We start from the raw sequence: 15,875 nt of genomic DNA, 5'->3' as shown, positions 1-15,875 counted from the left end.
GAAAATAAAGAAAAAATGAGAAAAGAAAAATGGGAAAATCAGTGTTAGTAAAAAAAAAATAAAAAATAATAAGCAATAAAAATAAAATTGAAAAAATAGGAAAATAAATCATCAAAAATAAATACACTACCGTTCAAAAGTTTGGGGTTACCCAGACAATTTTGTGTTTTCCATGAAAATAGAATTAGACTTACCGGTAATTCGGTTTCTAGAAACCTTCCACAACAGCATAGGAGGTTGTCTCCACGCCCTAATGGGGGACAGGGAGCACAAGAGGTTAAAAGGTCCCTCCCACCTCCCTCTCACCAGTGACTTATAACTGATTACCATAGCACCGGTTACTTTAAGATTCTCAGAATTTGTCCAAGAATGCAGGGAGGGAAATAGTGGTGTCGTGGAAAGTTTCTAGAAACCGTGAATTACAGGTAAGTCTAATTCTATTTTCTCTAGCAACCTTCCACGACAGCATAGGAGGCCTAACAACCTATACTGCACTAGGGGGGGACAACTGCCTGAAGAACTTTTCGGCCAAAGACTAAATCCCTGTTGGACATAAGGTCAAACCTGTAGAGTTTAGAAAAAGTATGTAAGGAGGACCAGGTTGCTGCCTTACAAATCTGCTCTGAAAATGCGCCTGCCCTCTCTGCCCATGAAGTAGAGGTAGATCGTGTTGAATGCGCTTTGATCCCTGTAGGGGGAGTGATGTTTTGCGCCAGGTATGCTTCAGAGATAGCCTTTTTAATCCAATTGGCAATGGTGTTTTTTGCCATCTTCTTTCCTCTGTTTGGACCACAGGTATGGATGAATAGGTTGTGGTCGATTCTATAAGGCTTGGTACACTCTAAGTAGTGGAGAATTATTCGCCTTACGTCCAGCGTATGAAACACCTCTTCTTTAGGGTTTGCTGGGTTTTGACAAATTGAGGGGAGAATTATATTCTGTGATCTATGAAAGTCCGACACAACCTTTGGTAGAAAAGACGGATCAAGGGAGAGAACTATGGAGTCATCTCTGACTGTTAGATAGGGTTCTCTGATTGAGAGAGCCTGTAGCTCTCCTATTCGCCTTGCTGAGGCTATTGCTATAAGGACGGCCACCTTACAGGAGAGCAGCTGAGAAGTACAGGATGGCAGGGGCTCAAAGGGTGATTGAGTGAGTCCCGTAAGAACCACGTTCAAGTCCCGTGGTGGAACCGCAACTAGCTTTTTTGGATGTAGCCTAGTGGCTGATGTAATGAATCTTCTTATCCACCTGTGGTTGGCCAAGTCACAGTCAAACATGGAGCTTAATGCTGATATCTGTACTTTCAGTGTGCTAGGCTTTAGACCTAGCTCAAGCTTCCAGGATATGGGAGATGTTAGGGTTTCCTGGGTCAGGCAAATCTGGCAGACGCCATGAGGAAAACTTTTTCCATATTTTGTTATATATAGCAATGGTGACCAACTTCTGGGATTTCTGGAGGGTGTTTATTACTGCCTCTGATAGACCCTTGGGTCTCAGTAACCAGGCCGCTAACCTCATTCCTCGGAGGTTTGGGTGATGTAGCGGGCCCTGTAAGAGAAAGTCATTTTCCAGGGGTAGGAGAACTGGCCCCTCTACCTGTAGCTCTGTAATTGGAGAATACCAGCTCCTTTTTGGCCATAGCGGAGCTACTAGGATGGTCTGGGTTCGATCCTCCCGGATCTTCCTCAGGGTTGCGGCAAGGATTGGAACTGGCGGGAAGGCATATGCCAGACGAAACCTCCACTTGTGGGCGAAGGTATCTACCCCCCAGGGATCTGTCCCTGGGGTTCAGAGAAAAATAGTTTCTCACCCGAGCATTTTCTCTTGAGGCCAGTAGATCCACCTCCGGGAGGCCCCACCTGTTGACCAGCTTCTGAAAGACTTTTTCGTTTAGGCTCCACTCGCCAGGCTGGATGCATTTTCGGCTCAGGAAAGCTGCCTGAAGATTGGAGGTACCCTTTAGGTGGACTTCTGTTAGAGACCGGAGGTGTCTTTCGGCCCAGCAAAATATTCGGCCCGACAGGCCCTCTAGACTGCTGGATCTTGTACCACCTTGGTGTCTGAGATGGGCCACTGTTGTTACATTGTCCGAGTAGACTCTGATATGATGGCCCTGAACTAGGTGTCTTGCCGCCAGGAGAGCTTCCTCCACAGCCTTCAGTTCCCTGAAGTTTGAAGACTTTGTACTCACTCTCTGGCTCCACAACCCCTGGAATGGTTGTTGGGACACTACGGCTCTCCAGCCTTTTTTGCTGGCATCCGATGTTACCATGACCAAGGGGATTTGGGACCAGTTGATTCCCCTGCACAGATTTTTGTGGTCCATCCACCATGCTAGCGAAGCTTTCACTCTTCCAGGGGTCTGTACTCTTTTGTTCAGGCAGGTGTGATCTCTGTTCCAGTTTCCCAAGATATGGGACTGGAGTATTCTGAAGTGAGCCTGCGCCCAAGGTACCGACTGGATGCAGGAGGTCATTGACCCTAGTATGGACATAGCTGACCTGAGGGTCGGGGACCTCTGTTTCCTGAAGCTCGAGATTCTTGAAATTATGGACCTCTGTTGTTCCTCCGGGAGGAAGGACATTTGTTTCCTTGAATCTAGGAGGATTCCCAAGAATTTTATCTGCTGGGAGGGTTGGATCTGCAACTTTTTTATATTCGGGATCCACCCCAGCGATTGGAGAATACCCAGAGTTTGGGTCACCTGGTTTACCAGAGTCTGGTATGAGGCTCCTATTATCAGCAGGTCGTCCAGGTAGTGTACAATGCATATACCTTGGCTTCTGATGTGGGACACAGCTTCCGCCATAATTTTGGAAAATACTCGAGGGGCAGAGGATATTCCAAAGGGAAGTACGTTGTTCTGATAGTGCCGGATGTCTGTACCCTGACGGATCGCAAACCTTAGGTACTTCCTGTGAGAAGGATGTATAGGAATGTGAAAATAGGCATCCTTTAGATCTATGGTTGCCATGAAGTAAGACGGCCCTATCAGAGGAATGGCGGTCTTTACGGACTCCATCTTGAATCTGCGATATGCGATGTGTCGGTTGAGGCCCTTGAGATTTATTATTATTCTTGCCTCTCCTGTGGGTTTCTTCACTAGGAACAGCATGGAATAATGTCCCCTTGTTCCTCCACAGGGACCTGAGAAATGGCGTTTGATTGTAGAAGGAGCTGGATGCTGGATTTTAGTGCTGTAGTATCCCGAGGTGGTAGGGAGGTAACTCTTATACCCCGCGGGGTGGGAGAATTCAAATTCTAGTAGTAGGCCCTCTTTGATCACACTGAGGACCCAGGGGCTGTTGGAAATCAACTGCCAAGAGTGAAAGAACCTCGAAAGCCTGCAACCCGCCCCCCCCCCCACTGGGGTCGAGTCATTGCTTTTCTTGTGGCTATTGCTGCTGCTGCTGGGGGACCAGGATATTCCTGCCTCTCCCCTTAGCATAACTCCATCTTCCCGACTTTCCCTTCTCTCTCGGCTGCAATGGCTGATTCTGGGGGGGCTCGAAAAAGCCGCCTTTTTGGAGTCCTCTGCTTAGGAAGTACCTTCTTTTTGTCTGGCCTTTTCAAGAATTTCATCTAAGGCCGGGCCGAAGACATGTTCGCCCTTGAAGGGCAAAGAGCAGAGCTTCACCTTGGAGGTAACATCCCCGCTCCACGTTTTAAGCCACAGGGCACGTCTGGCAGAATTGGACTGTACCATAGCCATGGCAGAGGTGCGGATCATCTCCATCGATGCATCCGCCAAGAAGTCTGTAGCTCTTTGTAGTATAGGAAGGGAGTTCAGGAGGTCACCTCTTGAGGTTCCCAGAAAAATATGACTCTCTAGTTCCTCTATCCATTGGAAGAGAGACCTAGACACGCATGTGGACGCAATCCCTGACTTTATGGAAAAAGCAGAGGTTTCCCAGGCTTTCCTTAGGAGGCTCTCTGCTTTGCGGTCCATCGGGTCTCTAAGCTGGGACGCATCATCAAAAGGAAGGACCGTTTTCTTCACAACCCTCGCCACCTGGACATCAACTTTCGGGATGTCCCATTTAAACTCCCCTCCCTCCAGGGGGAATCTATGCCTGAGTTCCGAAGGGGCTGAGTAGTGCTTCTCTGGGTACTCCCATTCCTGGGAGATCATATCTACTATGCTCCTATGTACTGGGAAACCTGTTCGGATCCCCCGAACATGCGGTCTTGTGCTGACTGAGTAACAGGCTTATCCTCTAGGCCCATGGTAGCCCGTACTGCGCCGACCAGCTCCTCCACATATTCCGTGGAAAGGAGGTATTTCCTAGATTCGGCTGAATTGGAGGTTCCCGGTGGTTCCCAATTTTCGGAGCCTGAATTATATGATTTTTCTGATTCAGACTGAGTCTTTCATCTGAATTTTCCGTTTTTTTGGGGGTGGTGAGCCCGCAATCGGAGGGAGTGTTGGTGGTTGAGGGGGGGACAGTGCGGCCAGGGAAGTCTGAACGTGGTGAGTAACCAGGCTGCAGATTTCATCTATTAGTGATGGGTGATCAGCCCTGACCACCCTGTCTATGCAAGCTTGACACAATTTTTTCGCCCAATTTGAGGGGAGTTTTGCACTGCATATGGCACATTTGGCCGACTTGCTGGTGGTATTGGTACTTTTGTGGGCTGACTTATCTCCCTATAAAAAAAGGGGGAGAAGTATTTTGAGGACCTGTATTCCAAGATCTCACCACTAGGACCCACCCCAGTTACACTTACTGTGACTGGGGCAGCGCTGGGCTCTGCAGACGCAGGGCAGGAAGAACCGTCCATACTGACAGGGGATTTGCCTTACCTGTCGGCGTCTTCCGGTGGGTTAATAAAGGGTTAACCCCTCCCTCAGCGCAGTATTTTCATTTCCCCCCCCCCCTCCTCCTCCCTGGGTCCCGGGGCAGGCACAGCGAGTGCTGGCGAGCTCTGCACGCTGGCAGCTGAATGGGGGCCGCCATGACAGGAAGTTGTCATACATACCCCGGAAGTGACCGCACGTGACGTCACTTCCGTGTCACCGCACGGCGTGCAGCAGGAGGAGGAGAGACCGGAGAGCTGCGGGAGGCCTCTGGTTGGGGATCACTGGCCCGCTTTACTCCCCATATGGGAGCGCGGGTGGGCCAGGAAGGTCCCGTGTTCTTATGAAGACGGGAGCAGTACGGAGGAGGGGAGGCAGCGCCGCCGACCACCACTGCCCGGCTTAAGAATTACAGGTACGCTGCAGCAGCCGGCCACACAGCATACCGCACCTCTCCATGCCCCATGGGGGACAGGAAAGACACTGGTGAGAGGGAGGTGGGAGGGACTTTTTAACCTCTCGTGCTTCCTGTGCCCCATTAGGGCGTGGAGACAACCTCCTATGCTGTCGTGGAAGGTTGCTAGAGAAAACACATACTTTGATTAATCAAATGAGTTGCCAAATGATTTTAAAATCTAGTCCAGACATTGACAAGGTTCGAAAAAAAGATTTTTATTTGAAATAATTTTCTCCTTCAAACTTTGCTTTAGTCAAAGAATGCTCCCTTTGCAGAAATTACAGCATTGCAGACCTTCGGCATTCTAGCAGTTAATTTGCTGAGGTAATCTGGAGAAATTTCACCCCATGCTTCCAGGAGCCCCTCCCACAAGTTGGTTTGGCTTGATGGACATGCATACTATACGGTCAAGCTGCTCCCACAACAGCTCAATGGGGTTGAGATCTGGTGACTGCGCTGGCCACTCCATTACAGATAGAATACCAGCTGCCTGCTTCTTCCCTAAATAGTTCTTGCACAATTTGGAGGTGTGCTTTGGGTCATTGTCCGCTTGTAGGATGAAAGTGGCTCCATTCAAGCGCTGTCCACAGGGTATGACAATGCATTGCAAAATGGAGTGATAGCCTTCCTTATTCAAAATCCCTTTTACAAATCTCCCACTTTACCAGCACCAAAGCAACCTCAGACCATCACGTTACCTCCACCATGCTTGACAGATGGCATGAGGCACTCTTCCAGCATCTTTTCAGTTGTCCTGCGTCTCACAGATGTTCTGTGTGATCTAAACACCTCAAACTTGGATTTATCTGTCTATAACACATTTTTCCAATCGTCATCTGTCCAATGATTGTGGTGTTTTGCCCATATTAATCTTTTCCTTTTATTAGCCAGTCTCAGATATGGCTTTTTCTCGGAGTCGCCTCTTCACTGTAGACGACGTCACTGGCATTTTGCGTGTACTATTTAATGAAGTTGCCAGTTGAGGACCTGTGAGGCGTCGATTTATCAAACTACAGACTCTAATGTTCTTGTCTTGTTGCTCAGTTGTGCAGCGGGGTCTCCCACTTCTCTTTCTACTCTGGTTAGAGCCTGTTTGTACTCTCCTCTGAAGGGAGTAGTACACACTGGTGTAGGAAATCTTCAGTTTCTTGGCAATTTCTCGGATGGAATAGCCTTCATTTCTAGTAACAAGAATAGACTGTCGAATTTCACATGAAAGTTCTTTTTTTCTGGCCATTTTGAGAGTTTACTGGAACCAGCAAATGTAATGCTCCAGATTCTCAACTATCTCAAAGGAAGGTCAGGTTTATAGCTTCTCTAACCAGTCAAACTGTTTTCAGCTGTGCTAACATACTTGCACAAGGGTTTTCAAGGGTATTTAAACCATCTATTGGCCTTCTTACACAGTTAGCAAACACAAAGTACCATAAGAACACTGGAGTGATGGTTGTTGGAAATGGGCCTCTATGCACCTATGAAGATATTGCATTACAAACCAGACGTTTGCAGCTAGAATAGTCATTTACCACATTAACACTGTATAGAATGTATTTCTGAATCATTTAATGTTGGCTTCATTGGAAAAAAACTTCTTTTCTTTCAAAAATAAGGAAATTTCTAAGTGACCCTAAACTTTTGAACGGTAGTGTAAGTATGCACAGATAAGTATTGTGGTGTGCATACCTTTCAGCGGTGTCCCCCCTTTTTTTGCTTTCATTTATGGTGTATGCACAGCATTAGATTTTCTGGATTGTTGAAAATAAAATTTTCAACAAAGCACGGACTGTCTGGTCACACAGTTGTAGGGCTTCCTGGGAGTATAGCAAATGTGTGCCCTTTCCCAATTCGTTTCTACTGGCCACGTAGGTTAGATGGCTGATTCAGCTGACAGGTTTTCCTCCTGACCCATGATGTATGCACTCATTTTGATAAGGTGAGGTCACAAAGCTGCTACCAGACACCTGAAGGTGAAAACCCACTATGAAACCTGCATATGATGTGGGATAGTGTAGACACCCATATACGTTCATCTGCTGTTACTGGCCCCTTGTGGCGCTGGGGATTTGCATAGTGAGATCACATCTAAATAGGAGGCCTTGTTTCCAGCTGTATTATAACCATTACATATTCTAATCCTTTCTTAGAGGATCTCAAATTAGGAGTGGGACCGGAAGTTGACATCCTGGAATATTGCCAAAGAGAATGGAGAGGGAAAACGTCTGTAGCAAAGATAATGAAGGAGGTAAGAGGCTATTAGCCTGGGGGTTTTTGTTTTATGCATAATTCTTTTATTATTAGGCTTGCTGCATCTAACTGATTGCCCTATGAATCCCCACACCTGACCTCTCCTGAATTGGACGATTGGTTATCATGACAGCTGTGGGGTCTGCTGAAGGCCTCAGTTACTGCCATGTTGGCTCAGCCTAAGGCCGGCGTCACACTGCTATATAACGTGGCCAAGTGCTGTGCCTTAAGACATCCGATAGCACTCAGCCCAGTGTTATACTATGGGGCAGCTCACATCCGCCATTATTTTCTTATGCCGATCCAGCATGAGAGAACGATCGCAGCTTACTACGATTGGCAGCGAGACCTGACTCACTCGCTGCCATACAAGTCTGTGGGTAAGTGTGAAACAGCAGACTGCACTCGGATATCACCAGAGTGCAGTGCGTTTCCCGCCCAACAACAGCAGCAGAGGAGATGGAGATATTACTTTCTCCGTCTCCTCCACACCTGTGCTCCGATCCGGTCATGTGAGAGGATCGGCCCACGCTCACAGCAGAGGGGGAGCCGAGTGTCATTAGTATAGCACATCGGATGCTATATGCGTGTGTGACTCTAGCCATAGGCTGAGTTTCAGAGGAGATTTTCACTGTAGTGCATTATGTTCATAGTGATGTATAATAAGGGATTAGACAATCACAGGTTCAAGTCTTTAACAAAATTGAATCATAATCAATTAAAAATAAACATATTTGATATCGCCACTTCCATATGTGTGATCTACCAAAATATGGCAAAATTAAAGTTTATTTAGTCACCGCACCCTTTTTTTTTTTTTTTTTTTTTTATCTCCGTATCATAACGGACTCTCCAGGTCTGTACAATCATAATTACCATGGAATGAAAGCCGTAAAACAACCCGTAGAGGAATTGCTTTTTCGTTTTGTGGTTTTTGGTTTTTTTCACAATTTTATCACAGTTTTTTTTTTTTTTTTTTTTCTAATTTTTCAGTATATTGAATGTTAAAGCACTCTCAAATTTGTATTTGTTTTTTATTAGCTAAATCCGTGTAAATGTAGTATATGTGTGGTGGCTTATACTCTCTAATCACTGTCCTTGCTGGTTTCCAGCGCCACTCCAGTCCTCCTCACATGACTTGTATTCCGACTTGCTGGCTCGCTCTATGCGTGAGCGGAAGTTACTTTTACAATGTAAGCTTATGATGCCTCGTTCTGACACCATATGCTTACATTGTAAAAGTGACTCCGATTGACACACACACAGCGCAGTGTGGAATTTATGCAAGGGAGAAGAGGAACCGAGCGGCCCTAGAAACCGGAAAAGACGGTACAGTGACACACTTACACCACATTACACACACATTCATACAGGTATAGTTAGCAAAAAAATTATTGGGGGAGGTACTTTTAACCCCTTAATGACCGAAGATGCGCTTTAAAACTGTGGCCGCTAGGGCTACTTTCACACATCAGGTTTTCGGCGTCAGGCGCGTTCCGGCGTCGTGCCGGAGCGCCGGATCCGGCAAATGTTTTGTAAAACCGGATGTGACGGATCCGGTTTTCTGCCGGATCCGTCTTGCGCATGACAGCCAAAACCGGATCCGTCTCATCCGGTTCATCCGGTTTTCGACGGATTACGCCGGATCCGGTTTTTAAAAACGCCCCTTGTGGCCTTCCGAACGGGATTGGCTACTGAAAAACTATATATAGCGTGTTCCTACAGCCCTTCTTTGACAGGTTGTAGAGGAGAAAGTGCAGGTTGGAGAGAAGAGCAAGTGACTGGCGAAGATGGATGTTGTGATTGGAAATATTTTGAAGAATTTGGCGGATTTTACAGCGGAGGCGAATCGTTTGAGGGTGATTGTTCTGGAGAAGGAGAGAGCGAGACAGCAGCGCATCAGGCATCGTAGACGACGTTTGTGGATCCACCCCATCACAGCCAAGAGAATGACGCGTGGGGTCTATTCTACACTCTGCATGGACCTTAGACGAAACCCGGAGAAATTTTTTTGGATATGTTTGGATGAAAATGGAGAATTTTGATTACTTGGTGGAGCGCATTGCACACCTCATAAGAAAAGCGGACACCTATTGCCGCTTCTCTGTTTCACCCGCAGAGCGTCTGATGGTGACTTTAAGGTAAGCCACATTTATTGGATGTGATCGCATCAGAGCACACTTTCACTGCAATCTTGTTGGTGGTAGTTTGCATCTCGTGTTATAGCTGAGTTTTGGTATGTAATGCTGTGATTTAAAACTAATTGATTGTTTTTTAATTCCCCACAGATTTCTTGCAACTGGAGAATCCCTTTCGTCACTGCATTTCCAGTACAGACTCGGGATTTCCACCATATCTGGAATAGTGAAGTACACATGCCGTGCACTGTGGGACTCCTTAGCTGAAGAGTTTTTACCAGAGCCCACAACAGAGAGGTGGATTGAAATTTCAGAAAAGCTTCAACAGATATGTCAGTTTCCGAACTGCTTGGGCGCTGTGGACGGGAAACATATCCGCATTGTAAAGCCAGCCGGATCGGGATCGGAATATTTTAATTACAAGAAATATTTTTCAATTGTCCTCATGGCCATCGCTGACGCGGAATACAAATTTATTGCGGTTGATATTGGGGCCTATGGCCGCTCCAATGACTCTCAAGTTTTTAAACTGTCTGCCATGGGGCGTAAACTGTATGGAAACACCTTCCAGTTCCCATCCCCTAGACCGCTGCCGCAAACATCTGGTCCACCTATGCCATTTGTCTGTGTAGGGGATGAAGCCTTCCAGCTGTCAGAACACCTTTTGAAACCGTACGGTAGCAGAGGATTGTCAAGAACAAAACGCATTTTTAATTACCGCCTCACAAGAGCAAGAAGAATGGTTGAATGTACCTTTGGTATTCTGACAGCCAAATGGCGTGTCCTATTGACTGCGATCAACCTCAAGACAGAAACTGTGGACGAGGTGATCAAAGCTTGCGTGGTACTCCACAATTTTGTTATCTGCAAGGAACCCATTACCATTGAGGACACCTCTGAAGAAACCACCTTGCAAGATTACCAGGACATTACCACTAGAAGTTCTGTGACGGTTTCAGTAATGAGGGACAATTTTGCACTATACTTTGTCACCTCAAGGCAGAGTACACTGGCAGGATGACAGTGTGAAAGATTTGTGCCCTAACCAAACTTGTGTACCTTCTGTACCAACAGTATATACCTTTGCCAACCAAAGTTGGCTATCTTGTCATGGTCTTACTATTTTTACCTTTGGGCCACAGGTGTGTACCTGGTTGTGTTTTATGCAAAGTATTTCACCTTTTAACAAAAGTTGTGTACATTGTTAGGAAATCACCAACAATAAACACAACTTTTTAGGTGAAATACTTTGCTTCAAACACAACCAGGAACACAACTGTGGCAAAAAGCTAAAATTTACCCACAGTTATATACCTGGTTTTGAATACCTTTTTTACCTTTCAAATACCCTGTATTTAACCTTTTTTTTTTTTTTTTAAACATATTTCGCCGCAGAAAGAAATGACAGACAACCATTGTAAAACGATAATTTAACTTTTATTTAAAAAATTTTTTTTTTGTAAAATGTTTTTAAAGTTAAAAAAAACTTTTTTTAATAAAGGTTTGAAACCAACTGGGCATTTTTATTACAAAACACACATTATAAATCGGTGTAGTGAGGGGTGGAAATACTGCTGGAAGGGCTGTGGGACACTTTGACACTGGGAGTGTGGAGAGAGGACTGGGATCGTGGTGGGGAAGGAACAGTTAGAGGTGAAGGTGTGGAAAAAGCTACAGAATGGGTGGACATGTGGGAGGCAGAAGAGGTGGTGGGTGGTGGAGTGGAGGGTTGGGCAGGGACTGTAGGAGCAGATGATATTGATGGAAAGTTGTATGGGGAAGGAGTTTGGTACGGGGCAGGTTGCTGGAAGTGGGGAGATGTCTGGTACTGGGGAGGTTGCTGGTACTGGGGAGGTGGCTGGTATGTAATAGGAGGGGGAGGATGGAAAGTGGCTGGAGGGGGTGCAGGTGGAGGAACTACTGGGGTGGGAGGAGGAGGTTGGGAGGTAACGTGCTGTAGAGCACCGTGGCATGAATGCATTACATGCATCTGCTGGCTAGGAGAGAGCGTTTCCATGCGCTCCACAACAGACCTGAAAAAGGTGTGGTTTGGCGAAGATCTTGCTTCTGAATGCATGGTTTGCAGAAGTGTCTTCACCTCCAGAATGCTGTAGTTGATCTGCTGAAAGCCTGCGGAGATTTGCTCTGACAAGACTTTTAGACAGTTCTGGAAAGATGTATTCAGATGCAAGAACTCTGGCGCATAAGTCTTTTCCTGACCCCTCTGCTGCTGCCGCCCAGTACCCGCAGGTGTACTAGAGGTGGCAGGGGCAGAAGGGTGGGGTAAAGGGAAAGCGATCTCCTCACCAGCAGCTTCATGTAATGTAGGCGGCCACTATGCTCCTGTGCTGGTGGATGGGACAGATGGGTCGAATGTGTGGGAAGGCTGGGAAGGTGCAGATGTACCGGGGCGGTCGAAGTGTCCCTCGGTGCCGGTCTCCTCAGGGATTGCCTCAGAAGGGTCCAATCATGCAGGCTTCCGAGTGCTGCTCACAGTGCTGTGGAATAAAGAGAAAAAAAAACAATTAAAATAGTGACATGGCATGGCCCTGGCTGAAAAAAAATTGTTACATCTAAACATTTTTTTTTCACATGTGTGTAATATTTACCTTCTGGTGACCATTGTATCCCGGAGGAACGACAGGGCTCGTGCGTACTTGTACTTGCTCCTGCGTCCTCCAGATCCACTCGGGGCCCGCATCTCTTTATTGAACTCCTTCTTGAAACGATCCCTCACAGACCGCCACCGCTTCACAATTCTGTCCCCTGAAACGAGAAAGGACAAAGTGGTTAGTATACAACATCAGTGTTTCCCAAACTCCAGTCCTCATGGTCCCCAGGGGTCATGTTTTCAGGATTTCCATAGTAAATAGAAATCCTGAACACATGATCCGTGGGGACCACGAGGACTGGAGTTCGGGAAACACTGGTTTACATCAAGCAACCGGTACTGTATATACTTACGCTCTTTAATCTGGGCCCGAACATCGAGGTCCTCCCAGTGGCCCACAAGGAGCGAACAGATTTCCTCCCAGAGTCGTCGGGTAACGATCAGGTCAGCATGGCGGCGGTCAGCCATATTCCATAGCGGCTCCCTTTCTCTGACGAGATCGATGAGGTGGTCCACATCAATTCCTCCATCCTCACCGTCTGAGTCGGGAGCACGCTGTGAAGGCTGTTAAAGTAAAATAGAAAAATAGCAAAATTAGTCACCACACTTAAGACATGAAATAAAAAGTGTACCAAAATTTAACTTAAATATTATACTTACACGCTGGTGACCGCCGCGTTGCTGTCGCCGACGACCCTGGGAGGCACTGCGAGGACCTCTTGGCCGAGCACCAGATTGGGAAGACTAGAGAAGAAAAGAAAAAAATTTGTGTGTGGATGTTGGCATATTTGTTTGCTGTGTGAGGTCTGCAGAACATTGTTTTCTATGTGTTGTGTGTAGTGTGATGTTGTGTTAATGCGTTTGATGCAAAAAACTTACCAATTGTGAGCCCACTCCAGGTGCGGCTGTTGAATAAAGAGAAACAAAGGGCCAATGAATATCTTGATATTCCTTGGCCCTAGTTTTGAGGAATGGGGGATTTGATAGTTACAGTCTCTCATCTGCTGCTGGACTCCCCTCCCGTTGTTCAGCATGTTCCCTTTGCTGCTCCATTTGGGGTGGTGGTGGTGCTGCAGTGGTCTCCTCCGCCTGGTTCCTGTCTTGGGTGGCATGTTGGGTGTGGCTGAGGGTCCCACTGTCATGCTTTTATATATGTGTGCTGTGGGCAGAGCTACTGAGCATGCTCAGACCCAAAAAAACGGATCCGGCTTTCGCCGGTTTTGGCGCATTGCGGCGCTCATAGACTTTCATTGTGTGAAAAAGCCAGACGCGCCGGATCCGGGGGGTCCGGCTTTTTCGCCGGAGACAAAAAAAACGTTACAGTAGCCATCTTTTCCAGACGCCGGATTGCGACACATTACCGGATCCGGCGAAAACCGGATGAAACGCATGGCCATCCGTCGCGATCCTGTGCAAATGCAAGTCAATGGGGGGGGGAAACCGGATCAGGCATTGCATTTCGCCGGATCCGGTTTTTGTCAAAAGAGCCGGATCGCGCCTGACGGCGAAAACCTGATGTGTGAAAGAGGCCTAAGGGACCTTATTCCCTCATCGCCAATCAGGAATAAGTCTACAGCGCCCCCCCCCCCCCAGAATCCAAAAATCTCCGGAGTCTCAGCTGACACTCGGTGCACGAACGGTGCCTGCACTGCTCCTGGCACTTTAACCCCCTAAAGACTGTGATTATATCATTTAGCAGGCGTGCAGAGGGAGGGAACTCTACACTCTGATCAGCGCCTCCGTGACAAAACGAGGGCTTGATCCTTGCCATAGTCACCCAATGTGATCCAATATCTGGCTACTGAAGCGCTCAGAATATGCACAGAGCATTCTTCCTCTGAGGAAGAAGTGTTATGGACTTCGAGACGCGTTGGGAAATAAAAGGTCAATTTATCTACATGATCTGGATTTGATATTCTGTCTAGCAGCGCACGCAAGTCCAAGAATTTTATTCCATAAAGAGATTTACGTAGCGGTCACTGAGTGGACCGTTGGACGTGCAGCAGGCTGACAAATTGATTCTATATGCTCAGCTCTCTCCTGGAAAGGGTGAGTTTATCTCTATATTGTCTTTTTATAAATCACCCGGATAAGACCCTATTGCGCTCTTTTCTACCTATAGTTTGAAATATTTGGTATCGTGTGATGGCTCGCCCCATAGAATTGCCCCACTAGTTAACCCAGTGACCACCATGACTAAAAGAAAACAAAAAAAAAAAACAGGAAAACAATGCTTTATCATCATACCGCTGAACAAAAAGTAGAATAAAACACCATCAAAAAGAAGAATGTGAATACAAATGGTATCTCTGAAAACATCATCTTGTCCCACCTAAAAAAAACAAGCGGCTCCATCAGCAGAAAAATTTAAGTTAGAGCTCTCAGCATAAAGCGATGCAAAAATAATTTTTTTTCTAAAAAAAAAAAAATTTTTACTGTCTAAAAGTGCCAAAGCATAAAAAAAATATAAATGTGGTATTGTTGTACTCATACTGACCCAAAGAAGAAAGCTGCCTTATTTTACCACTTGCGGAGCTGCAGTAAAAAAAAAATAATCCTGAATTGCTGGTTTTTGTTCATCGGTCTCCCAAAAATCAAAATACAAAGCGATCTGAAAATGTTGTGACTGAATGCGGTAACAAAGAAAGCGTCAACTCATCACCCAAAAAACAAGCCATCAAATGACTGACAAAATATGGAAAAATTAGAGCTTTTAAAATATGGCGATGCAAAAGCTAGATTTTGCAATAAAAAGCGTCTTTCAGTGTGTGACAGCAGCGAAACATAAACTATATAAATTTTGTATAGCTGTAATCGCACCGACCCAAAGAATAAAGTTGCCTAATCACTTACACAGCACAAAGAGCTGCATAAAAAATAAAACCAATTCTTCACCTGCTGTTTATTTGTTCATTATGCCTCCCAAAAATCACAGTAAGGATCAGCACACATTTATCCTGCACTCTATGCTGAAAGATTACACCGGGTTTCCGTGTAAATCTCTGAACTACGTGATTCAGACAGAACCCCCGGCGGAAGATTCCCTATAATGAGGCACCGTGGACGCCGTCTGACCGCAAGTGATCGGCACTGTCCGTCTTTTTAGGCGTGCATAAAAATGCAGTGTGCCACAGTTTTGCCCACTTCTGAAACCAAGTAAACCGCTGGATAGAAGCCAGACGAAGTGCAGAGTAACTCTGCTGCCTCATTATAGTGAGTGGATCCCTCGGGGTCCCCTCAAACCATACCAGCAAAATTTGAACTCCAATATGACGCTTCATCCCTTCTGAGCTTTGCACTGTGCCTCAAAAGTAGTTTTCAATCACACATGGAGTATCTGTGTACTCAGGAGAAATTGTAAAACAACTTTTGGCATCTGTTTTCTCCTGCTATCCTTGTGAAAATGAAAAAACTTGGTGCTACAACTAAAGTTTTGTAGCTTATTATATTTTTTTTTTTTTTTGTTCATAGATCAAATTCTGTGACGCACTTGGGGGTTCAAAGTGCTCATCACACGTCTAGATAAATTTCTTGAGGGGTCTAGGTTCGAAAAATACAGTCTCTTGTGGGGGTTTTCCACTGTTTAGGCACACCAAGGGCTCTCCAAAAATGACATGCCACCTG

General features: G+C 46.1%; 1 protein-coding gene across 2 annotated transcripts in view; it reads left to right on the top strand.

Annotated features, from left to right (window-relative positions):
• Positions 1-15,875, top strand: part of OTULIN (OTU deubiquitinase with linear linkage specificity) — a 76,115-nt gene that overhangs the window by 30,522 nt on the left and 29,718 nt on the right. For both annotated transcript variants that reach the window (XM_073569447.1, XM_073569445.1), the window contains exon 6: positions 7,403-7,500. In XM_073569447.1, coding sequence (XP_073425548.1) covers positions 7,403-7,500 — 98 coding nt within the window. The remainder of the gene's footprint in view (positions 1-7,402; positions 7,501-15,875) is intronic.

Source organism: Dendrobates tinctorius, unplaced genomic scaffold (genome assembly GCF_039654945.1).
Source record: "Dendrobates tinctorius isolate UK_male_01 unplaced genomic scaffold, ASM3965494v1 ptg000025l, whole genome shotgun sequence".
In the NCBI taxonomy this organism is placed as follows: domain Eukaryota; kingdom Metazoa; phylum Chordata; class Amphibia; order Anura; family Dendrobatidae; genus Dendrobates; species Dendrobates tinctorius.
The sequence above is the reverse complement of the archived record's forward strand: the minus strand, read 5'-3'. Positions and strand labels throughout refer to the sequence as shown.